The sequence below is a fragment of the Ostrinia nubilalis genome, chromosome 12, assembly GCF_963855985.1.
Source record: "Ostrinia nubilalis chromosome 12, ilOstNubi1.1, whole genome shotgun sequence".
Classification (NCBI taxonomy): domain Eukaryota; kingdom Metazoa; phylum Arthropoda; class Insecta; order Lepidoptera; family Crambidae; genus Ostrinia; species Ostrinia nubilalis.
In genome coordinates this window covers 16,152,683-16,180,446 of record NC_087099.1, presented here as the reverse complement: position 1 = coordinate 16,180,446, position 27,764 = coordinate 16,152,683, and the positions used below count along the sequence as shown (strand labels likewise).

Genomic DNA, 27,764 nt, shown 5'->3' with positions numbered 1-27,764 from the left:
TTATTTTATTACGAGTACGTCCTTAAAATTGAATTTGTTTTGTCAGTTGTGTCTCTGATAAGTATTTTTTTTAATTGCCGCATTAAAGGGGGTTTTTATGAATGGCACTATAATAGTTTAGTTATAATAGAGCGCGCGGCAGGTCACCCATGCGCTGGACTGACCAGGTCAAAACCGCACTCAATGGTCCACTCCACGAGTGCACAAGAAAGGCTGCAGTGCGGGAGGAATGGCGACGGATTGTGAGGCTTGCCTCCGGACCTGGTGTGACGACCACGACGACTTTGACAAGAGTGTAGCGACGAAGAAGAAGAATAATAATAGTTTATAGAGAAATGCAATCAGTTAATCATTTTACATGCATTAGAAGTAAACGCGTCGCACGCATCTTCTCATAACACTAATTCGTGAATAGAAGACGCTTTTTCCTTATTGACTTTTTTGTGATGGATATTAAGCTTCAAGGTGTGTATGATTTATTTCTAGTTTTTTTTATTAATATAAGTGAAAGTACTTATACTTTTAACAGTCTGTTACGAGCATTCAAAAACTGTCTTACATACAAAAACTGTGTTTTATTTTTGCCGAAACTTTTGAGTGCTCGTAGCAAGCGCTACGAGAATGCTACGAGATTTCTGTTGATGAGAAATTTGAACAAAGCGTTTTATAAAGCTATTTTAGATAATTTGTATTTGGCCGTCCATTGAGGACATAAAAAGCTGGTAATGCAGTTTACGACTTGTCCCAGACTTACGGCAGAATTTACAATATTTATATTGGAAAAATATTAAAGCAAGTCAAGGGACCGAATAGTAGCAAAATACAGCCACTAGCTGGATAGTGAAGTATGTCCCTGTCATCTATCATGATTGCATTTATGTAAATATATTCTTTTGTTATGAAGCACATAGCAAACGCGCATAAATAAGTGGATTTGACGACACATCGTATATGAGTATACTAATTTTGGCTTACGGTCCAGTTTGTAATTTATTAACACTTTTTCTTTACGATGAAGCCTAGACTGTAAACTGTTTGCATACCTATTACAAATAAATAAGTATGAAATTTGTTAGTAAACACGTATCAAATAATACGGTTGGAACTCCAAGCGAGCTTAGATGTAGGTATCGGATTGTGCGAATTCTATCAGACTACTCTGAAAATCCAATTCGAATGCGAATCGAATAACACGTCATGCAGCTGCAAGTCTAGCGCCGTGGGAATAAGCCTTGTCTAGTTCGCTCGCTCCACGGCTTATCACCAGGTAGTGTTCCAGAAAATAGAGAAAATATAAATCCTATCCTAATCCTTTTAAGGATGGGATTTCACACTGAATAACAAGAAGGTATTTCGAGACTAGCGCCCGTATTCACAAACGATGCTTGCTTAGGTGAAGCAGCAAATTGAACGCACAGCGTTGAATAGAGTTCTGTGATTGGTTCGTGTGTCACCCTGTGAGTCCACACGCACTGTGAGACCTCATAGTCATAGTAATGTTTGTGAATACACGCGTAAAAGAAATAAAAAAAATGTAGCACTTGGAAATAGTTAAAATCCTGGTCAATAAGACATAAAATGCTTTAGTATTCTTATATTCGAGAAATCTGAGCGATATTTATAGATGAAGATATAAGGCTTTCATATTTTGAAGATAATCACATTATTTAAAAGCCCAGACGAAAGATCTGTAGGGTAATTCAAGTGCAATCTGTCATTTCAATCTATTCTATTTGTCATTTAGCTTGTTTAATCTGTGCTGAATAAAGTGCACAATATTTAAGCAGGATATGGTTGCACGCGGATTTTTAGAGAGTTAAATCTTTTGGCCAATAGAAAACGTCATAATAGTTATTATATGAACTGGGATTGGTCAATGACTTTTGAAATTAAAATCCGATGGCCTGAAAAAATCGGTTTTCCAACAAACGTCAGTTACGCGCAAGGAGGTTTAGCTATTTATCCATCGAAGTTAATAAGGGAGAAGACATAAGACTAATTTTATTTTTGCCTGCCGCGACCCGGTTTTTACGAACAATGACGATGACGAACGATGAACCAGTAACGAGGAGCACACTTAGCAATGCTTCCAGGTTGCGCCTCGGTATCAATTAAGTAACATTTTCCGTTAAGTTTACTTTATGGCCAACTAAAGGACTTTTGCCGTCTCCATGGACAAACTCGAAGTATGATAACTACAGTCATTGTCAAAATTTTGCACTGCCATTGCCGCTGGATACCATATATCGCTACTATATTCATAGATAATAGACTTTCAGTTAATCGTCAAAATTGACATTGTTTTTTAAATAACAACAAATGGTATGAATTTTTAAATGTGATATTTTTATAAAGGTAAGTCCCCAAAACAACATTTGATAGCCTATTTTCTTTCGTTGGCATCTAAGTTCCTGTTTTCTACATATATGTTACTACTACCTATTGGATAAGTAACTAAGAACTTTGTCGTTTATTCCATGTGAACAAAATCCCTAAAAGCCCATTTGTAATAATATTCTTACTAAACACTGCTGAAAAAGGACTAAACTTCTGAGCTATGAACGTATAATCCAGTAGCATTAAGTAGGTAGGTACGTATAGCGACGTTGGAACTTGATATAGAAGTTAGCTGTTTTATATTTTTTTTCACAGCAGAAATCTTTATCTTTGATCTTAATATCTGATCGTACGTATTGTCTTTTAAAATATTACATTTGCCTAAATAAAAATAACCGACCTGCTGCTTATGTAAATTATAATTATTTATAACCCTACTTACAATGCATAACAATCATAATTAGGTATTATAACCCTACTTAACAATGCATAACAATCATAAGATAGTTTGGCGTATAAGTAGGTAGGTAGGTACTATCTAGGCCGAAGGTGGAAGCGATCGACCCGGAAATATTCTCAACCATCTCAACTATCATAATATGTATTTAGAACAGTCCCTCCTTACCAATGATATTATAGATAATACCATTGCTCCTTACCATCAATGCAATCGAGCAGACAAAGGACATTGATAAAAATCGCCCTAAGATTTTCAAAGACTTAGTATGTACCATAATTTTATGTATATTTTATTTATTTACTTGCAAGTGTCCAAACCTATCGGACAAGTTGCAGTTCGAAAAAATATTTTAAAAGTATTTAAACGAAATCAAAGTCACCGACATATTGACAGAGCAGAGACAGAGATGCGCTTTTTTAATTCGATTTAAGTAAATAATGGTATGATCGATTAGACTAGAGTCTAATCATTAGACCTTTAGACGGGCGCAGATCCGCCGCGCCCGCAGCGCTTCAGTGGATTATTGCATTTTACGTATATTTAATCACATTTATTTACCTACATTTACATATTTACTCTTTTCTTTAAGTGTAGACACTGTTTATGTATAAGTCCACTATTGCATGCCGTGGCAACCTATAATTAAGGCAGCACTTAGATTAAGTTAAATACGTTGTAAATATTGATTGTCTTCCAGTGTATGTCTTGTTGGTTGTCCTATTAAATAAATAAAATAAATATTTATAGCAACACAATGTTTAAAAATAAAATTTTTCAAAAACGATCAATTTAATCGATTATGTCTATTCTAAATGGACATCCCTATTTGTTAGTCAAATTGTCATTCACTCGCATCACCTTTTCTCTCTCACTCACTCTTGCTGTGTTGCTGTCTTGCTTGATCCTTCTTTGTGATTCGTTTGTGTTTTAGCTTTTATTTTCGGAACTTTATTAACTACAAACTTGGCTATTCAAACGGACTCTGATTGATTGCAATAACGACATACTCAGCCTGGGATTTACTGTTTTTGTGTGGCTCGGCCAAGGCTCGGCTGGTGGTTCTATGGTGTTAGAAAATGAGCAACTTAATTATACACAACAATGGGCAGCACCTCGATCGGTAAGTACCTACATTTTGCTCTGCAATCTTATGAATAAGTACTAGCCTTGCCAAACTTCTGAATTGCCATTCTCATGGCGGGTTGTCTTGAAATGAATGTTCCGCTATTATCTGTGGTTCAACCCTGGACAGTGTGGACAGCCAGGCCCGATTCGATTGTAAGAAACTAGTCGATGGTACAGCGCAATGGAGGCATGAGCGAAACAACAATTATGTTGACAATCCAGCTGGTTTTGGTGTAAATCTAAGGAATTATTTACTTTGACACTATCTCCCTGCTCTCAATGAAAGCTTGTTTTGTTTTGTTTTTTGGAACTAAGACTACTAGATTATTATTTTTTGTAACTAAGTTTGTAACACGTCATAATTAATTATTATAACAACAATGCTTATTTACTAAAGCTGTTTAACCCTACCCTCTGACCCAAAATTCTACTAACAGCACATAATATTGAATTATCATTTTTTTTATGGTTTGTGGCTCAATTTATTCAACGCACAGGAGTATGTGTGGCATGGCATGCAATGAATCTATTTATTTTTACAGGTTACAGCTCATGATCTTATATGCACAACATGTTGGACCCAAGCCCAAGATACAACACAAATGCAACTACTTCAAATCTTAGCAGAAAATGTGTGCTTTGCAGTAGAACACTAGAGCCTAGAACACGTTCACATCAGCTCATGTCCCTGAGAACTAACACTCAACATCATATTAACATCAGGAACATAATTGTGGAACGACTAACTCCATTAGAGGTAATGCACGCTAAAGTCCTTATTTAATAAAATGTTATTGGCTATACAATCAGTCTAATTCTTGTAAAGTTATTGGTTTCTGTAAATTAATACTAAAATAAAATAATTTAAGTGCGGGACATTAAAAAACTGATAATTTTTTTAAACTTATTTCTAATTATTATTATTTTTAAACAGGTTACTGCAAATGACTACATCTGTGGGGCTTGTCACTCATTATTGCAAAGAGATACCACACCTACTTCACAAGACTCTCCAGATATGCCAACCGGTGCCCCGGTAGGTCACCAACAAGTTTGTGTTGGATGTGGTTGTTCATTATTGCGAACTTGAAGTCATTGTTTGGATACAGAGAATAATCAAGATATATTAAACATTGTTCGAAATTGGATTCAACCCAGAGAGGTAAGAGCCCTGCCAGTTTTATAATACATAAAAATAATTATGCCGGTTTATTATAATAATAAAAAAGGTTTTTTCCGAATCAGCCTTCCCATCCTTCAACTCCTTCCATTGCTTTCAATCTGCCACTACTCTCATCCATACAGGTTATACAGGGTGGAAACGATAAGTGATCTCACTCGATTATTTCTAAACTACACAAGATATCGAAAAACTGGTTACTCATCCTGAAAGTGCTTCACGAGCTCTTTCTAACGGTATCACTAAATAGTTACAGAATTAACTGGATCTATCCGAAAATTCAATGTTTTCAGCCTCCATACTAAATGTATGCCAGCCACACAATATTAAAAGTGTTATAGATCACTTATCGTTTCCACCCTGTATAATACAAATAGACTTATATTATTAAAATATTGCAATATTATTACTTACATAATATTAAACATAATTTTTACTATTATAAAGCCAGTTAAAAATTCCCTGAGCCAAATAAACTCAGTAAAGTTTTATTTATACTTCCTGCATAACAACAGACTACTCTTTTAAACTACCACTATTCTCACTCTCAATCCTCGTTCCTCATTCATCCCTTTCGTTTCCTCCATAGACCAATCATTCCTCATCATTCAGCGTTCAAATCATAAATTATCTTTCATCACTCATCTTACTATTCCGTTACACACAAAAGTCGTTAATCCTATATAAATATTGCTCTTCTTATTGTTGAACTGTGAATCTGATGTTTTATTTTATTTTCAGATTCGTCCTTCAGATCTTCTTTGCCATAGATACTATCAGAGAGCACGAATTACTACAGTTGGTGCTTATTTAATGAAGCTGAGGACCGGTGATTCAGATGACAGAATAGCTACATTACTTGGCATTTCAAGGAGTACTCTTATAAAATATGTAATGAAAGCACGCAGTATGATGGAGGAACATTTCGTACCAGCACATTTAGGGTTACAACATATTAGTAGAGAGGAAGTAGCCCAAAGAAACCTTTATGTTCCAGTCTCTTTTCGGGAAGCCAGGAAACGATTTACCACAAAGAAAGGCTATTGTCATCATGGATGGTACATACATACATTTATGTGCAAAAAAGTAGCAATTATGCATACCAAAAAAAAAACTTATTCCCTATACAAATATCGGAATCTCGTTAAACCATTTATGGTACTTTGTTGTGATGGCGACATCATTGATGTATTGGGCCCATATTTAATAGAAAATGTAGAACATGACCATTAATAAATAATAAGTACCTACATACGTATTTTCATTTATACCTACATAACTGCCTACTTACCCTTGGGTCGGAATAAAGATATTTTTGGATTTAAATGTAAGTAAAATATATTAACTTCTTTTTAAAAAATGTTTGGCTTTTCCGTAGGCATTCCTATTTTTCCAATACGCAAAGGTCTATTTGCTGCTATTCATACGGTTTGACAAAGGGGTTCTTTATCGATCTACGATTTAAAGTGTAATTAAGACGTCTCTCCTACATATCTATACCTACTTATAATAAATCTGTAGAGAGGTCAATTCTGTACATGAAATATAATTTTCAAAATAACTATCAGGGGGTGATACTGATGCCAAAAATGCAATCAGTAAAATTTTTGTCTGTCTGTCTGTCCGTCTGTATGTTCCTTATAGAAACAAAAACTACTCGACGGATTTTAACGAAACTTGGTACAATTATTCTTCATACTCCTGGGCAGGTTATAGTATACTTAGGAATTCTCACGGGAACAGGAATTAGCGGGAAAATCCTTTTGTATGAAAAATCTAAACCGCTTAAGTTAGACGCTTTAAATGGCAATGCCAGATTTTGTATGGAAAGTGGCGTCTTTTTTTTTTCGCGCGGCCATCGACCAAACTTTGTTTTTTGATTACAAAATAGTGTAATAAACCAAACTTATTATGGCATGTATACCTCTAAACTCAGTCTGAACTGAGTTACGAGCATTAGAAGTTTGATTATTTTCATACTAGATTTGCTTTTTGTGCGCAAGTTTTGTAAGAAATTGCAACAAAATATTGCGCTATTTTTTTATTGCGCTGATTCTGCTCCATACTGATGTCTGGAGCCTTTAATGGATGATATTGTTTGTTTACACATACAATCTCACTATTTTGTTGCAATTTCTTACAAAACTTTGCGCGCAAAAAGCAAATCTAGTATGAAAATCATCAAACTTCTAATGCTCGTAACTCAGTTCAGACTGAGTTTAGAGGTATACATGTCATAGTAAGTTTGGTTTATAACACTATTTTGTAATCAAAAAACAAAGTTTGGTCGATGGCCGCGCGAAAAAAAAAAGACGCCAATTTCCGGCATTGTCTTTTCGCACGTAGGTACTTTAGTAAACTAATTCCCACGGGAACGGGAATTCGCATTATTATACATATAATTCTTGACAATAAATAGTTTTATTAGCAACTAGCGGCCGCCCGCGACTTCGTACGCGTGGATCCCGTTTTACCCCCTTCATCTATCTTACGCGGTTTAGATTTTTTCGTTCAAATGTTTTTTCCCGTTCACGTGGGAATTTTGCAATATCCTGTTGTAACTAAGCTTTAAGTTTATTAAGATACCTACATGTCAAATTTCAAGCGTCTAACTAAAGCGGTTTAGATTTTTCATACAAAGGGATTTTCCCACGAATTCCAGTTCCCGTGGGAATTAGTTTACTAAAGTACCTACGTGCGAAATTTAAAGCGTCTAACTTAAGCGGTTTAGATTTTTCATACAAAAGGATTTTCCCGCTAATTCCTGTTCCCGTGAGAATTCCTAAGTATACTATAACCTGCCCAGGAGTATGAAGAATAATTGTACCAAGTTTCGTTAAAATCCGTCGAGTAGTTTTTGTTTCTATAAGGAACATACAGACAGACAGACAGACAACAATTTTACTGATTGCATTTTTGGCATCAGTATCACCCCCTGATAGTTATTTTGAAAATATATTTCATGTACAGAGTTGACCTCTCTACAGATTTATTATAAGTAGGTACCTAAAGAAGATAGAAAATGGAAATGTACTTCTGTTATGCTAATAACCTCAAAATCTGAAGCATTTTTATTAATCTAAGATTGTAACGAATCTCCCGCTTATCCGTGCTTTAAGTATCTACACTAATATTATAAAGAGGAAAACTTTGTTTGTTTGGTTGTAATGAATAGACTCAAAAACTATTGGACCGTTTTTATTAAATTCTTTCACCATTCGAAAGCTACATTATCCACGAGTAACAGGCTAAATTTTATTTTGGAAAATAATAGGGTTCCGTAAAATATGTAGGTACCTAATGTAGGCCACGCGCGCGAAGCCGCGAGCGAAAAGCTAGTGGAGTATAAGGTGACAATCGTTAAGTAATTTCACATATAAAAATCATTATTTCATTGCTTGGGGGTCTTGGGGCGAACGATGTATGGACGCAGAACAATATCCTTTATTTTCAAATTTAAGCAAAAAGCATTCTGTGGTTATAAAATACCTATGCTTATTTGCACCTAGTTTATCAATCACCATGTTAATTCCATGCTTTCTATCCAGTCGACTGCTCTAACGACAAGGGTGGGCAGTCGTTGAGATGACAGCGCGAAAATCGTCGGCATCCACTAATTATGACCCTTATGTACCACTATATTGACAAAGTTCTCCGTCTTCGTACGCGATATTGGAAATTTGGCATCTACCATCGGCTGATCTGACATTAGGCGTAGTCTGGCTTTGATATTCAATTTTCAACTGTATTACCTTGACAATCAGTTCAAAATTGATTACTAGAAAATTATTTGACAGACGATTTCTACTCTCGACAAATGCATTTGAATTAGCCCACTGAATATTAAATAAGTTATGGCTTTTATTTATTCGAAGACAAAACCGGATAGTATTCCTTGGGGTATTCTTCGCCTTTGGGTTGAAAATTGTATTTTATGAAAATCTACGACTAAGAATTTACGCGGCTCTTTATATTTTAATTTCATGAATTTTCCTTTCAGCCTTTTTGAAGGATGTTGCGAGATTTTTCCACGTTTTGGAATTACGCAGCATTATCTCGTACAAATTTCAGTTAGAGTATGCATCGCCTGTTTGGAACCCGATGTATTCCAAGTATATTAACATGTTGGAGGGAATTCAGAATAAGTTTGTAAAACGTTTAAAATACAGGTTTAGGAACTTAGATTCCAATAAAATTGAATCCTTACTGGTTCGCCGAGAGCACAAAGATCAAATATTTTTATTTAAAATACTCAACGGATTAGTCGACTCTCCTTTCTTGTTAAGCAGTCTGGCTCTGAAATGTTCTAGACCTGGCGCGAGGCGTAAGTTCACGTTTTCAACCCCTGTTTGCAAGACTAATTACAGATGTAACAGTTTTCTTATTAGAGCTAGTAATAAGTATAATGATGCTTACAGTGATATCGACATATTTCATTTGAAGTTGGCGCAGTTTCGTCGCCTATTGAAGGGTTTATAGATTTCAAACTTCATTATTATAAAGATTTTTTTTTAATCCACTATTAAGAATGTAAGGTTTTGTTGTGCATTTTTTATATTTTGTGATTTTAAATTGCTCGCACTCTGCATAACTTTCGATTAACTTGTAAAGTTTATCTGTGGAAACTGATTAGGCTACTGTACTGTTTTTATTTTTTAAGTTCACATGTATAAACTCATGCTGTTTGTTTCCTTAATAAAGAAAAATAAAATAAATAAATAAATTAATTCAATCGCTCAGGGTCCGGGAGAGAGCCCATGACATACAGTTCAGCCAGCTCAAAAAGTAACATTTTCAATTTCGTATGTTCTTATCTAGTTACCAATAGCAGGCCTGTTCATCTCCGCGAGTTTGCATCGAAAACAAAACACGCGCGACTACCCCTCCTGAGGTACCAAATCGACAGGACAATCACGAGCGAGTATTGACGCACGCACGTATTCTTCACCCATTTGCATTGTAAAGACATTAAACCAATGTAAAAACGGTGGTGCAATTAATACTGTGCAGTATTTTTTAACTACCTGAATAATATTAGAAACACAAAATATAATTCATGCTTATTCATGTATTTCCTCCGCCATTTTTTGCAGTTTGGCACCTCACGTCACACATCATTTTACCGAAGTCAGCCCTATGTCTTCGGCGCAGTACCGATCACTGACGTTTGTCAACAAAATGGTGCTCGACTCTTGAGACAAGCTAAATTACACCATATTGTTAACGACATTGAGCATAATTTTTTTTAAATACCTTCGCGAAGAAAATCTTCTGTACGAAGTACTTATTATTATTCTGTGCCAATAGTTTGTTAGTTACAAAATTCATTGCGTCGTTAACAATAAATTATTTTCCTCTATTTTAGTACTTCTGAAAAGTAATCGGCCGATCGTCTAGCCGGTATATCGCCGTAAAGGACGCGATTGCTAACACTCGCGAACCTTAAATTTTCTTCAAAGCCAAACACTAAATTAATTACGCATGAAATTAATTATCTTTATTTTAGTAGCTGTGAAAAATTATGCCATCTGGCCGTACCTACTCGTTATTGTATCTTGTCATAAGCGACGATCTGCTGAACTGCTGAAATTATCAAAAGTGGAAACATTTCTGTATCAAACTAGACTAATCACCGGAAGTAATAAGTAATAACCCCCTCAAATTACTATGTGCTGGTTGTCCTCCCCGGGCATCGAAGCGGGCGCGAGGGGTCGTTTGCGCAACTAATTTGGTCGCGATGCTATCGCGCATCCATCACTCGCCCGAATTAATCAATGCCAGCAATTTATGTTGGGCCCACTGGACTTATTTGGAGGTTACAGTCCTCCGATAAAGGATGTACCTAGTAGTTAATGAGATGGTTTCGGATAGGTAAGATTAAGTTGGGGTAGATAGACTGAATTAAGAGACTTTTCTAATGTGCGACACAGCTATAAAAATGATTAACGTGGTTGACTGGTAGAGAATGCCACCCGTCATTAAGTCCGCCACTGTACATTTACTGTACTTTTATATGCATAAGTGTAAATAAATAAATTAAAGAGTAAAAATTTGCATTTGTCCTAAATTTGTGAATGTAGATGCAATGTGAAGAGCACGTAGCGATAAGCTGGTGAAACAGGCGATAGAAAAGAAAAGTTTTAAACAAGGAAGCTTTTTGTTACGTCTAGAAACTAACAACTTATTATGTCATCCAGTTACAAAACTTTCAACTAGAATATCTCGCAGTTTTGTTTTTGCTTCAAAATAACTTGGGATTACAAAGTCTCCAATTAGGTGAAACTAAGCCGAGCGAGCTCTTAACTATCCCGTGCACTTTGCGTCATCCTATCCCATAAATTGGCAACTTTATACCGTTACCAGGTATTTTATACACGGTACGGTACGGTACCGCCATAGTGGAAGAGAAGTTACAGTATTGTCACTGACGCAAAACATACTCAAATACTATGACCTACTACTACAACTAATTTCAAAGCAAAATTTCCCAATAAATTTCATCATTTTAGTACAGAAAATCTATGCTAGCTAGTTTCAAAATTGTAAAACAGCAAGTAGACGGTTATAGCAATACTTCAAACAATGAGGAAACAAAGATTTCGCAGCACATACACAAAAGCATATATAATATTACAAATATAGAATGCAGATGTAACAGTATTAATTTAGCTTCATGTCTTTCATAGATACACTTTTAAGTTGAAAATGACAATACTGTATCCATTTTCATTATGAAAAGAATGCCGGCATCCGCTTTCGAGTGGTTACGTGGAAAGTACCGAGCAAGCGAGGAAATCCCTTGAAATGTTGCGACAGCATGGGCTAGGGATGGGACAGCAATCATATCGAGAGATATTATTATTGAAACAATTTTAAACGTCTCTATTTACGAGTACCGTGTGCCTGACGAGATATAAGTGTAAATGTAGTTAAGACTACGCAATCTATTTTGAATATAAATTATACTTCTGAGTAATTTTGATGGATCCAAAGTATTAGATTTGAAAATTAACCTATTCAAAAATACCTACCTAGTTACCAAGGCGACATTAATCTATACTTATAATAAATCTGTAGAGAGGTCAATTCTGTACATGAAATATATTTTCAAAATAACTATCAGGGGGTGGTTAGTGATCGATACCTACTGATGCCAAAAATGCAATCAGTAAAACTTTTGTCTGTCTACAAAAACTACTCGACGGATTTTAACGAAACTTGGTACAATTATTCTTCATACTCCAGGCTGGTTAAAGTATACTTAGGAATTCCCACCGGAACGGGAATTAGCGGGAAAATTCTTTTGTATGAAAAATCTAAACCGCTTAAGTTAGACGCTTGAAATTTGGCATGCAGGTACCTTAGTAAACTTAAAGCTTAGTTACAATAGGATATTCCAAAATTCTCACGGAAACGGGAGTTAGCGGGAAAAAACATTTGTATGAAAAATCTAAACCGCTTAAGTTAGACGCTTGAAATTTGGCATGCAGGTACCTTGGTAAACTTAAAGCTTAGTTTAAAAAAGAATATGTAGGACGTAGGTTTAATACACAAACAACTCTACTTGAAACTCTACTTAAAACGAAACTAAACCAACCATACTTTTTCATTTCTATTTAAAAACATCGATGGTTATACAAACTGCACTAAGCCAATTCAGCAAAGCTTCGTGCAACGGATATTGCCACTGTTTCTCCACCCACCTACTCTCCCTAGAAATAAGTAAAGCAGTTGCTTGAAATATCTAGTTATTTTTATCAGTCTCTAGATACTTTTATAAGCCCGTTACTATAATCTGCTCTAAGGGTATCTAACCAGCACTTTAGGGACTTAATATTTAATAATGCTAGATGAAAAACAAAGTATCATGATGATAATGTAAGCTTTTCGTACTTTAGGTTCAAAGAAAAGGAAAATTGTTAATAAAGACTGGTGTATTTTTAGTCTTAAAAGATTTAAAAAATAGACACGAGGTATGATATTACACACAAATATGAATCTTCATGCCAAGGGCAAATTGGTCGAATAGAATCTTGAGCGTCTTTAAGTATATCATAGTTTGAAATATCACATCTCTTTAGTCAGCACAAATGAAACAAAATCTATATTTTTAAGTAATAGCATAGGTACATTGGATTTTAAACACCTTTTAAACTGACTGCTGATAAGTGACCTTTACAAATAACAAATTGGATGTACCAAACTGCTGAACCTTCCCATTCCCAGCCGGATATTGGCACTAGATCTTAATTCACCCGGGCACTTTGCACCCGGTACTCGGTATCCGGTATTACGCGCCCGGGTAGCTCAGTAAACAGCCGGTTGTCCGCAAGATTGGGACTTATTGGCCTTTAGCTCAGATAAACCTTGGTAAGACGATCGGAGTTTTTCAATTTGGGCCGTATTGTAAAAGTTAATTCGGTTTTGCTTTCAGGAAGGCTTTGGTTTGTGGAAGAAAAGAGCTAGATAAAACACCTTAGCACCTACTAAAGCTTTTATCTTTTTTGTTTCCTATTTTCATTTATTTATGAATACTCGTGTGATAGTAGTGAAAGGTCTGTCAATTTGTTACATTTTCACGTCTATGCTGCAGAAGCAATTTGATGTTGTAGGTATGTGAGTTTTGGTATAGAGATAGCTGAGAAATTTTGTTGCTATTAAAAATTAGGTAAAAAGCTGCGAACGTTTGTAAAAACCCATGGTTTGTCGTGGTTAGGGATTCTGTTTTGACTTGAAATTAAATGTTATTAGATTGTCTCAGACCGAAACATACGTAAGTGAAATCTCAGACAGAAGCTAGTTCAGACAGCGTAACGACAACTAATAAATACTGTAATCTGGGACAGACTAAAGTACCTAATCTGCTGGCGATTAATATACGAAATACAGGTTCATGTTACAGTGTCTCATTAGGTATGTAACATTGACAAGAGAGTCTAAATACCTACATAGTTGGAACTTGTGGGTTTTATTATATTCATAAAAGAATGCTCGTGTAACGTAGGCTAGGCTTCTAGGCATAAGGCTATACTAAAGGAACGTTTCTTTCACAGCGGAGTCGCTGCTGTCGCTGCCGAAGAGATGGCTCAGCACACAGGGCTTCGGTACAGAGGACGAGGAGTTCCAGGTACTCACTTCTTATACATATCTAAGTTATTTTAAACTTTACAGAACATTATCTCGAATTGCGCCAAGCCTTGGGCCCGGCAGAAACGAGACAAGACGAGAAAAGATATGGGAGAGGGAAAACTGGCAGGTTATTTCCACCAAAGCGTTACATTTATTGTGAAATTCTGACTATTGTTTTGGGGTGGTAAACACGATATCTATCGTTAAACTAAAATGTCTTCCCCAGAACGTCCAGCTGCCCAAGCTGCCGGTACCAGACCTGCAGGAGACACTGGACACGTACCTGGAGCTGGCGGCGGTGGTGGTGAGCGGCCAGCAGCTGGAGACCAGCCGTGCTGTCGTTCGCGGCTTCATGGAAGAGCTGGGGCCAAGGCTGCAGGAGGCGCTACTCGACCGGCAGCGGGAGATGGATAACTGGGTGAGACTCAGAAAAGTAGTGTAGGGCCACACCTGCAGGAGGCGCTGGTTACTGTCTGAGCTGGCGGCAGTGGTGATAAGCCGTCAGTAGCTAGAGACCAGCTGGGCCGTAGGAGCTCGGGTCGAGGCTGGAGGAGGCGCTGCTCGACCGGCAGCGGGAGATGGATAACTGGGTAAGATGCCGGTGGATGTCATAAGGGCGACAAAATATGCGTACACCAGGCCTCTTTAATAGGTCATCATTAAGGTTTTTGGCCGTGAGGTTTCAAAAAAGTAGAATAGGAGCATAAGGACCAATGGACGACAACGAATATCTGGGTGAGATCTTGAAGACTTATTTTTTAATAATAAGACTTATAACTAGTCTAAAAAGAGTTTTTTACTTGAGCTGTGACAATATCAAATCTCCTGCAAAATCAAAGATGTTTGATTTTATACGAGTTCGGTCAAGTATTTCGGTCAAACAAGCGTTATCGCTGCCTAACGATGAAAGTTTTCGTTCCGATAGCCGCAGCTCAAAACAATGGTGTAAGAACTATTGTTTCCTCCATTATAACGCCACACAGTCGATACATGCAACATGAAATTAAAAAATGAACACGTAACTGCTTTAAAATGATAAGTGGCAAGGTTTATGTTTTATTGTTCCATCTGATAATCGCAACAAATGGTTCTACAACAGTGAATAACACAGCAGTGCGCAGTGCTAGTGACAGTCTCATTTTGATGAAAATATTACAATCAGTGGACGCTGCAACCAGTGATGAGCATTTGTTCGATGTGACATTAAAATTACTAAACAGTTTATGTATGTGTATGCACGAGACGTTAAAAGACAATGAAAGAAAAAAGTCCTTTCACGGTGACACTAACTCTTTACAAATCGATGATGAATCACAAGAATCCGACGGAAAAGTTCTTGATTTGTATACTAAAATATACAACAATACATGTTTAAACTTGAAACTTGAACTTGCTACAAAACTAAATAGAATGCACGATACTTTATTGGGACACGATAACTTGATGAAAAATTCTAATTGTGGAAAGAAAATGGATATTACTACAGATAAAGTGGTTCAAATGAGTACTAATATGTTACCAATTATTCAGAGTGACGTCAATACTAAACTCAAACAGTTATTATTCGAAACCCTTATTCAGACTCAGTCATATCACAAGTATTCTATCAAAACATACAACTTATTCCAAAAATCGAAACTTCCATCCACTTTGGACAACTCGAGACACAGTATCATAGTTATTATAACACTGCGTTCTAATAAAAACAATATCAATAAGTCTAACGAAGATTCTCCGACTATTTCGGATAAAGAGTTAAATGAAACACTTTACACAAAATCACCAGTGGATATTGATATAATAGATACAAAGTATGGTTCAGATGTAAAAGAAAGCACTGAGAATATGAAAATGACTATAGCTTCTGAATGCAACTTACAGTCAATATATTTTTTTCTGACTGAAACCGAAAAAAGGAATTTTACCAAGGTATTCAAACTGCTAAAACGAAAAGGGATGATAAAAATTTACATAGATGTTAGAACGATGAGACATCACGGTGACTATAGTAGAATATGTTGTGGGGATCGAGGTAAAACAATGTGTAATATTGATTTTATACATGATGACGATGTGAGCGAAGAGGAAACAAAGATACAAAATAAAACCAAAGCTCCATCGTTGATGGACACTATTTCCAGAATAAAAACATTAGTAAGCATGTACGACGAAAATGTAAAACAAAATAAAATTACCACTTCAGGTATTGGTGAAATAAATACTTATTCCACTATTCGCAACCAAGAACTCACAGAACAAATAAAACAAGAAAGCATTACTGACGAAAATAAACAAAAGATCAAAGACAACATGATGCTTCTTAATCCATTTTTACCTTTAGACTACAAGAAATTATCAGCTGCGTTTGATAAAACATTGAACAAATCTGGAACACAGATGATGTCAAATAATAATTTATTATCAAAAAACTCAAAACGTCAAGATGAGCGGTCAGATGTACCTAGTGTATCTGCAACGACTAATAATAAGCTAGAAACCATTACGGATAGTTATTATCACGAAAATAAAATATTAACTTTAGAAAATACTACACACAATTATGACTACACTAAGCCTCTTAACATGATCGATAGTACGAATAACTTACTCTCACGTGGGATATTAGACATTTCAGCTGGAAATGAACAAGTTTACGAAACGAACACTATTGATTATAATGATGCTTTTACAACGTCACCGATAGTTGAAAATGTTTTAAAGAAAGATATTTATGTTAGAAATCCTACAACGAAACTATCTAATTCAACGGAAGAAAATACAACAAGTATGTCAACTCCATATGATGTTTTACAAAGTGTTAATACACCATTGATGGCCAAAATAACTAAAATTAACAAAAGCGGGATGACGTCCCAACCGACATTAGATACCGATCCCAAGATAACACTTACTGAGGATTTACAAAGTTCTAGTTCATCGACTAGAAAATATACCAGAATCTTTTTAGAAACCAGTTCAAAGCAAACTGTGGAAGTTAAAAACCCAGTAGTTCAAGAAAACAAAAGTGGCCCTATATTTACACCTAGTCTAAATGACAATGAAAGAAACTCTGACAAATTAAATTCAAATAATCAGGAAGATACTACGAAATTATCGGATAAAAATATATTTCACAAGTCTGGAAAACCATATTCCACTGATTTGCAGATTCCTAGGGAACATTTTGATAAAAATAAGAATTTATCTTCATTTGAAAACAACGTCGAATTGAGTCCTCCAACTCAGAATTTTCAAACAACTTCTTACCAGAATAGTACTTTAATAGCAGATAAAACAAATGAGAACAAAGAGGAAGTAAATATGTATGCCCCAATTGCCAGTGAAAATAATGCAGTACACGCGATATCAGCGATTATTGAGATCAAAAATGCTAGTAAGCAAAAAGAAAATAATATAAATAAATATACAACCTTTCATTTACTTCAACCAATAGGTAATAAAAGTACAACACGTCAAGACATAAGCAATTCTGTTGCAAGAGATATATCTAGTTCAACATCGCTAAAAGAAACGAAAACGTTCGCAGTTTCGACAGAAAATAAAATAACAACGCAAGACACGTCATTTCAAGAAGAAACCAATGAGAGATACGAAACTAATGTAGCTAGTAATAAACCAAGTAGCAATAAACAGTTCATATTACGAGAAAATGTAGAAGATCTAATAGAAGAAGACAAAAAGAACACAGATTTGACCACAAATGTTATGTTGCAAAAAACACCCGAGCAGAATGTTGATCAATATCTACTCAAACAAAAACCACTCGACTTAACCGCACCTGTTGGCTCAGACAGTTATGATAAAAGCATCAAATTGAAAGGTACTCAGAATTTAGACAACAAATCTAGTTGGGTTGGGAGAAATGAAGAAATAAAAACTTCCGCAAAACAAAAGAATAAAGATACAATAACTAATTTTGTTATGACAGGAAAACCAACAGAACAGTCACTTCAAACTCCAATATTTAAATATAAAAAGTGGATGAAAACTAAAAATAATAGTGAACAAAACAGTACAATCAAATATAATTTAGATATGATTTTAATGTCAACTTATAATACCCCTGAGGATTTTGTTAAGACAAACGATCGACGTTCACATTCAACGGCAGCGAATACAGAAAACCTCCAAGATTTATTGAATTCAATTACAGTATGGTATAATACGAACTTAAGTACAACAGCTATTGAAAATAATGCCGTATTTACGACGCCAATTCAACGAGAAATTGAAGTTAATAAAGAAAAATTATATAGCAACGATCAGCCTATTACAAAAGTAATAACCAACAAGCAATTACCTGAAATTAGGATGCCAATTACTTATTTTTTAAATAAAAATAACAATCTGATTTTGACAACGACTAATGCTTTAACTAGTGATAATTACTTTGCTACTGATAAACAGCAAACAAAAAAAGAAATGACTAAAACACGCAGCTACCCCAACATTAATCCAATCACATTAACACCTAAAGATAATAATATTGTGTTAGAGAGGCCTATTCAACAGGAATTTAATACTGTTGTATATCCAAAAACCAATTTTGTGACAGCGAATGATATCAAAACAACTGAGAAGAATATTTTTGCAAAAAACAATCAAGAAAAGTATAAAGCTCCTTATTTTTCTGCCGATATGAAACAAATAATAAGTACTGATTTTTATTTACCTTCGAGTTTAGAAAGTAATCATAATGGAAATATCGAAACAAAACTTGAAAGCCAAAATAATCTTGAGGACAAAAATGAAAAAAATACTTTACCCTCTTCAAACAGGAAAGAAGAAATCGCATTTTTTAAAGTAAATAAGGTGAATTTAGAAAAAGACATTCAACCAGCATCCCAAACGATCACTTATTTAGATGCTCCAAACAGAGATAGAATGCAAAATAAGACTACCAATCAAGCTGAGATAGAACAAAATTATATAAAATTTACATTACCTGAAAACTCGAAAATAAATAAGAATAACACTGCCTATCGAGTTATATTAGAAACGCAAACTCCACTGTCATTTGAAAAGACTTTTGCCGATAAGGAAACCAACGATAAGAGTCTTTACAATGAGATAGAAATGATTACGAAAAATGAACATGAAACAAAACAGCCAAAGGATACATTAATTTTTTATGGGTTAAATAATAAAAACTCAAAAAAGAATATTTCACCACCTCAAGATTATTTACAAAATAATGTTGACACGGGTGCTAAGGTCAATGAATCAGCTGTTAATAATAAAGACCAAACTATCAATTATAATATTACTACGTATAGAAATATCGATACGACATATTTGGATGAAACGATAGGTCTTATTTCAACAGAAAGAGACATAACTGATCAAACAAAAACAAGCTACAATAGATATGAATTACACAACGTAAGTAATACCGATTCTTTTAATCGTTTTAAAGGTCAAACAGATGATGTCAAAGAAAATACTTTTAGAGATAAAACAACAACGTCAAACATTGAAACATACACAAATATACAAAAACTTAATGAAATAATCACTAATATCAATAAAGATAATTACGTGACTAAGAACTCATTTACAAAACCAGCTAAAAATACGATCGATGCACATAACATCGTTATTACGAATGAAGCTTATCCTCCAAGCAATAATTTAAGAGTTAAAGACACTATTTTCTTTCCGTTGCCAAGTTACGAAACTGATATACCATCGACAAAAGTATATGTAAATGACATTGAATTCAAAGATAACAATAAATCTAGTTTTGAGTACGTAACTAAAACAGGAACCTCAAGAGAAAATCACAGAAACATAACGGTACGGCATCACAATAACATTTTGCCAAATATAACAACTAACAATTTAAACCAAATATATTCGAGTGTTATTTCTCCTACAAAACAACAAATGAAGCGATTGGTCAGCAGAGAAAACACACGTAATGACAAAAATTTGGTGACAATACCAGAACATTATAGGCAGCTTGAAGAGTACGATGAAGTTGGACTAGATAAAAACACAGAACTACAGGTACTAGACACGGATACATCCTCTTTCGTTGAATATAATAATGTGAATTTCATTCAAACCAAAACCAATAAAGAAGTTGTTACTGCAGTTACACAGACTTTGACAGCTACAGAACCACAGAATGTTATCAGACCAACATTAGCAGTTTCTAATTTGATTCCCACTGTGACTAATACTCCAGTTTTGTCAAATACATTATCTAACAAAATTACTCCTGGCATTTCATTGGCTAATATTGATGAACCGATACCAAAAGAGTTATCTTCTACAACTGCATACACTATTACCGTTCCAGAAATAAAAGTAAAAAGTAATGTAAATAAGGAAATGTACTTAGATATTGTACAATCATTATCGTCTCAAAATCAAATTGTAACAACAGACATGACATCGCTTAGCAATGAAAGTAAATGGACTTTGGAAAAACCAGAAATCTTAAAAGTGAGCACAATAAGTCAAGAAACAAATGAACTAGAAAATAGCTCATCAAAAAAGACATTAGATTTTGATTCCACAGTTTCCTTGTTAAATCATAAAAAAATTACAAGTGTAATCAGCAATATTAAGGATAATAATACAGAAATAGACAAAGATAATATTGTTTACAGCACAGCATTTACCGATGAAGAGATAATGTCGACCATGGACACAACATCACAACAATCTCAGGATGCTGTAGAAAATACCAACCGAATTGAGAACCTCCTCCTTTTGTTGAAGTCGGTTAAAAACTCAGAAGACTTATCTACTGCCACATATTCAAATAATAGTTTTACTACAGAAGTAGTGCAAAATATAGCTGAAATAGCGTCGAAGGTTAACACAATAATACAAACGAGTATCCCTTCAAATCACTCTAACGAAAATGACAATGAAAGATTTGATAAACTATTTCCTGATAGTCCCAATACAACTATGCCATTACACTTTTATGGTGAACTTCGAAACGATACTGAAGACAGTTCTTTTAAGGCGAACACAGTTCCGCAGAAACAAAGTATCAGTAGCAATCAAATAAAGAAGTTCACAAAAATAAACTTGACATCTTTTTCAGAATATACACCTAAAGATAGACCTGAGTATACAAAACCCACATTCTTAACTGAAAGTTTTTCTGAAAAAGAACGGCACACATTAATCACAACGCAACCAGATGAGTTAAGAAATTATTCAAAAGAAATTTCAACAAAATCTGTGGGAATAACCGTTTCCTATCCTGTTATTGTTCAACTAACTGAAGGTAATGGGCCCTCAATGGTGCCATCAACTGAACGAGCAGAGGTGGCCAGTCTACAATTTAAACATTTAGATGAATTATCAGCAATGACTCCTTCATTAAAAGAATATGAAAATATTGTTACAATAACCAATAAATTCACCGATTCAACTGACAAAGACGACGATGATACGCAGAATAATAAGTTGGCTATAGTTGAAAACACAACTAGATATAATATATTAGAAAATTTTCAAAATATATTACGGGCACCTGTTGCAAAAATTGATTTTGAAAATGTTTCCTATACAACATTTTTATCAGTAGGTAATACATCAAAAGCTGGGTTAGCTGAAAATAGCAACTTTGTTGCTACTAATACATTAAATGACAACAAAAGTGAATTAAAAAATTTTAATCAAGTAATGAAGCCACAGTCAAATTTTGATTTTTCAGATGTTTATACGGAAAAAAAAATATTGAAAACTGTAAGTTCTACAGAACTTAAAGAAAATAATAAAATTAACAAATTTATGACAAAACCCATGACTACTGAAGCACTGACAGAACCCATGACTACTGAAGCACTGACAGAACCCATGACTACTGAAGCACTGAAAATAGTAAGTACTAAGTTGCTTAAAAAATTCAACGGAACCACCAGTAATGACATTTTGACTACATACAAACCACAGCTGCTCAGCAAAGATACCATAACTGATGGAAACAATAATTTGACAACGGAAAATAATGCGAATGAAGTTATTGATATTACCGAAAACACAATAATATCTAATCTGAAAGACGAAAATAATGAACATCGCGAAAGTGGCAAAAAATGGACTAATTTAATGCCTATTAATCAATTCGAGGAATCAACTGACAAAAATACGCATTTAACAATTATGAATAATAAATATTTTGCAACTAAAGATGCCACAATAGATAGGACAGATAAGTTATCTTTACAGACTATAAAAGAACCAAAATTATTTACTGAAATCACATCAAAGAAAAGTATTGATGTTAGTGAAAACTTAAGCATAAGAAAAGATACAACCACGAATCTGCTTCCTGAATATTCTGTAAATATACCAAGTAATAACAGATTGAAAGATGACAACATAGTATCTAAGGAAAATAAACAAACAATGACTACCGAAGTTATGTACAAATCCCCGGTATTAAATGAACAAACTTTCTTCAAAATGTTTACTACAGTACCAAAGAAAGAAAACGTAAAGAGCAGTCATGGATCGAAAGATGAAAATACAAATGTTATGCAACCTGTAGTTATTTCAAAAAGCAATAAAGGATTCACATTTCCAGAAAGTAATGATAGCTCTAATATCAGCTTCTTTAGTAATACAGATTCTGCTGATAGTAATAATTTGAATTTAAAAAGTATAACAAAAGTGCAAAAACCTATTATGGTGACAACAGCATCAATAAAGCCAAGTTTGATGAATATAAACGAGGAAAATAATAATAATAATATCACATTTTCAAAAGATTTCAATAAAACTTCATCAAAAACCCTAGACGAACAAATCGGATCAAAATCAAACTTATTCTCCGTTACAGATATTTCTTGGACAGTCGACAAGAGCTTACATGATACGATTAAGGCGCATGACATCGATAATTTATCAGAAAATCTTATTTATACTAACCAAATAACTACTAATAGCTTTCAAAATAAAACAAGTAAAGAGACATTTAAAAACGAAGGAGAAAAAGAAAGCTTAACGTCCTTAGATATCGAAAATTATGACAAAATATTAAGTTTACAGGAAAGTGACCGTAAATTACTTATAGAAACTAGCACACTAAAACAAACATCTTCCGACAGTTTTTCAGTTATGTTACATGAAAATAGGGAATTCCCAGATTTATCAACAAACACTAACAGCGCACTTGAGAGTCTTAATACTATAACAGACGATACATTTAAACCATCACAAATGCGAAATGAACAAGAAACGTCAGCTATATATTCTACTACCTCAGGTGTGGGTTTTGTTAAAAAAGAATCTTCTACGTTGAAAAAATTCAATGACCAATTTACACACAAAGACAACACTGACTTTACTCCAAGTAACAATGTCAATTTTACAAGTGCAATTGGAAAAATGTTACATGGACCACAAGAATTCAGCAACTTGCTAATTGAACATTATAGTCCGTCAAGTTTACAAACTACATTTGGCAATTATAGCACAATAAATGATGTCACCCAAAGTCAAAGTATAACTCCTATATCATCTAAACAGAAGCAGTTGGTCGAAGAAAAATCACAAGAAATCCAATTTACAGCAACACCGTATGCAATTACCGGACTGGGTGATTTGCCTGAAAATTATAGTCCGTCAAGTTTACCAACTACATTGGACAATTATAGTACAATAAATGATGACACCCAAAGTATGACTTCTTTAACATCTAAACCAATGCAGTTGGTCGAAGAAATACCACAAGATACCCAAGTTACAGCAACACCGTATGCAATTACCGGACTGGGTGATTTGCCTGAAAATTATAGTCCGTCAAGTTTACAAACTACATTGGGCAATAATAGTAAAATAAATGATGACACCCAAAGTATGACTCCTTTAACATCTAAACCAATGCAGTTGGTTGAAGAAATATCACAAGACACCCAAGTTACAGCAACACCGTATGCAATTACCGGACTGGGTGATTTGCCTAAAAATTATAGTCCGTCAAGTTTACAAACTACATTGGGCAATAATAGTACAATAAATGATGACACCCAAAGTATAACTCCTATATCATTTAAACCAATGCAGTTGGTCGAAGAAATATCACAAGATACCCAAGTTAAAGCAACACCGTATGCATTTACCGGACTGGGTAATGTACAGTCAAACAGTATTCTCTATGTAGAAAACACTAAGACAGAAATTGATATGACATTAGCAGAAACCACCACTGAACATTTTACTGCCCGATCTGCATCAACAAGTACTTCAAAACATGATGATGTTACACCGTCTTTAAGTTCAGATGAAGCTACACTAAACTTGCCTCAAACTAATCGATCAGGCGTACCTGGAAGGCTTGTTACTTCGGAAATCTTGTATCCTAATATAACAGCACGCATTAAAAATAAATTTTCAACAGGCAAACAAAAAAAGCCTCCAAATACTGTTCAAGTAGACAGTTTCAAGTTACTATTTCCAGAGACTGAGCACTCGACAAACAAAACACATAAAAATACGACGATTGATATGGATTTACCTAAGTATTCCGAAATATTGACTCAAACATATGAGTTAAGTACAGTTACTGAAACTGAAGACGAAAATACTGAAAGTATGTCACGTCATACAGACAACAAATGGTCAACTGATCATACGATTCTAGACATCAGAACAAGTTCTGAAAAAACGTTTAAGGCATATAACGTGCCTAATGTATCTACAATAATTAACATAACTAGAAGATTTATGTACAATTTACCACAGAACTTGAAAAGTGCTGAGATCAAACACAATGATAATAACAATACTAATTTAACTAAATTAAGAGAATCAGGAAGCTCATCTAACAGCACTTTATCATCTATACTAAAAAATATGTTGAAGAAATTAAACCAGAGTAGCATTGACAGAATTCCATCTGACAAACAAAATAACACAGGCCAAGATAAAATGAGTAATAGATCTGATGTTGTACATATAACAAGGCTAACAAAAAAGACCAGTCCAAAAATAGAAAACCCAAGATATGACGTAATTGGCAAACCATTTTTTAATTCTAACAACAGTATCCATAAATTAGGCAATGATACAGATAAAAATCAAGAAGGACACACACAATTTAATAGCTCATTAAAATTAAGTACCGACAGCACTAAACATTTATTTGATAAACTTGTATCACATTCTATAGAATTGAAAGATTTAAAACCACTGACAAAAAGTTATAACATTTCTGGTGATCACATGAATATAATGCCCAACAAAGTTTATACAACTTTGCATTATCCACAGTATACACTTTCGTACCCAAGTAAAATAGCTCCAATATTGAAATCACGCATTGTTACCGCCACAGACAAACCTAGCCCATTAAACCGAAGAACCTACTTGTTTAGAAAGTACGAAAATAATAATATGCTAGTCAATAATACCACTAGGCACACCACAAGTTATAAACCAATCAGCACGCATATGACACAGACAGTAACTTCAAGTGCCCAAACCACAAAAACAATTAAATACAATACATATAAGCCAACGACCGAGGATTTAGACAACACTGTAAGTTTAGAAGCAAGAATAAAATTATTCAAAGAGAATTTACCAAAATCTAAATACACAACTATCAAAGGATCTCAAGTCGGTATAAAGATTAAGAATACCCCAGCTTGTGAATTGCTTAGAAACTTAAGTCATCACGTCGATCCAAGTTTGAAAAGTTTTATAGAATTAGTAAAAGCTTCCAACTGCTCTGAAGAGTTAACGCCAACCTCAAGCATCAATCCACCTGTAAAAGTTAAAGTCCGGCGAAACAAAATACTTACTAAGAACTTCGTATCTCTCAATCCAAATTTAACTAAGGTCAAACTACTAGACCCTTTCGTTAAAACAAACTTGTACCCTATAAAAATAGTTTCGCCAAAGACTCAAAGGAAGATCATGAGGAGAATTCATTTGGCCAGCAAAAATAAAGAAATTATGACGATGAATACAGGCGACTTTTTTTCGCAACGACGATTTATGACGCAAAATAATGTTAACGCAGCGCGCAAGTTTCGCCCAGACACTATGAATATGAGGGTATACAAGCCCACGAGTGTGCCAAGACAAGTAGTTTTACGACCGAAATTTGATCAAGAACGGACGAATCTCAGACCAAAGCCACTAATATACCAAAACAAAGACAATTTCTTTAGAGACGAATACCAAAACCAACGTCGTGCCTTTTCGTGGAGGGACAATTATATTCAAAAAGTTTTAAAGAAAAAACAACCGGCAGTGCCTAAATATAACGTTCTAGCGAGGCCTTTTGTTCTGGAGCCTTCAACTAAGCCGAAGGTTTTGAGAGATAGAGTAGATTCAATACGCAATTATCTTATTAACACGGACTTTGTCAAATCAACAACGCAACGCGATTTCTTTTTGGACTCTCCTTTAGATGACTCCGACGGTCTTGGTGATGATGATGATGGTGAGGATGACGAAATGCCTCAGCAGCTACTGTTGCCGTTAAAAAGAAATTTCTGGATTCCCGAAGAAGTGAAAACGACGACGACCAAAAGACCGAGAAGGACTAGACCAAGAAGAACCATCTTCTTTTTAAGCCCGACTGTGCCGTACAATCGTTATTTTTAGCGTATTGGAGCCGCCGCAGGAAGAAGTGATGTTTTATTGTAGCATAATATTAATATTAAAGTACTTACTCGTATGTATTAATTTTGTAAATAGTAGTTCCAGTAAAATATTTCATACAAAATAATTATTGAGTTTTTTTACATCCAAAAGAAATAATATTTTCCTACTGAATCATTTCTACTAAATGGCTAGTTTTTCCGTAAATATCGAATATGGTAGGTTAACCCATCTATTGCTTGATGTTAAAGGTTCAGTTGTTATATTCTATTCTTATAGATTTATGCCAATGAAATAGTTAATTCACGAATGTTTCCAATGGTACTTACTGTTGTACTACATGATGCAATGAATAAATGAATTATGAATTATTATATAAAAAGAAACCAGGACAAACTTGACCTTCATTGATTGGGTTTTTAATGGCGGTCAAGCTGGGAGGGAACGAGAGGTGGGAATAGTCCCGTCTATCAAAATAAAAGCTTTGTGTGGGCAGTGTACAGACTGGCACATCAAGTACTGTGTCATCTTATAATTTGTAAAGGTCACTACACATTTTGACGATGGACTGTAAGGTGTAAGGGCCGATTTGCACCAAAGTGGAGAGGAGAGGAGAAGATTTCCGAACCTAAGGCTTAATGACAGAGAGTACTTATAGTTCGGTGTATTATTGGTTTCAAAGGAAACCTATCTCAGACCAGTCTCTCACACACAAGGTAGCATAATTAAAAAACCGGCCAAGTGCGTGTCGGACTCACGCACAAAGGGTTAAAAAAACTACTTACTAGATCTCGTTCAAAACAATTTTCGTTGGTAGTTTTTATAGTAATGTACGTACATTATACGTATTTTTAGATTTTTCATTTTCTTATTTTAGAAGTTAGAGAGGGGGGGGGGGGGGGACCAACTTTTTTCCACTTTGGAAGCGTC

The 27,764-nt window shown here is 34.7% G+C and overlaps 1 protein-coding gene and 1 long non-coding RNA gene across 4 annotated transcripts in view; both read left to right on the top strand.

Annotated features, from left to right (window-relative positions):
• Window positions 1-27,764, top strand: part of LOC135076429 (choline O-acetyltransferase) — a gene marked incomplete at its 5' end in the record, with an annotated part of 82,852 nt that overhangs the window by 42,948 nt on the left and 12,140 nt on the right. Inside the window, 2 exons of the mRNA XM_063970896.1 lie at window positions 14,156-14,229; window positions 14,458-14,649. Coding sequence (XP_063826966.1) covers window positions 14,156-14,229; window positions 14,458-14,649 — 266 coding nt within the window. The remainder of the gene's footprint in view (window positions 1-14,155; window positions 14,230-14,457; window positions 14,650-27,764) is intronic.
• On the top strand, window positions 3,682-6,323 carry LOC135077062 (uncharacterized). Of its 3 annotated transcripts, none has more exons than XR_010258375.1 (4): window positions 3,682-3,917; window positions 4,465-4,679; window positions 4,857-5,084; window positions 5,844-6,323. It is a non-coding gene; the product is annotated as an uncharacterized LOC135077062 (long non-coding RNA). The 3 variants fall into 3 exon arrangements; XR_010258376.1 differs by lacking the exon at window positions 3,682-3,917 and adding an exon at window positions 4,033-4,155; XR_010258374.1 differs by lacking the exon at window positions 3,682-3,917 and having other exon boundaries at window positions 4,034-4,679.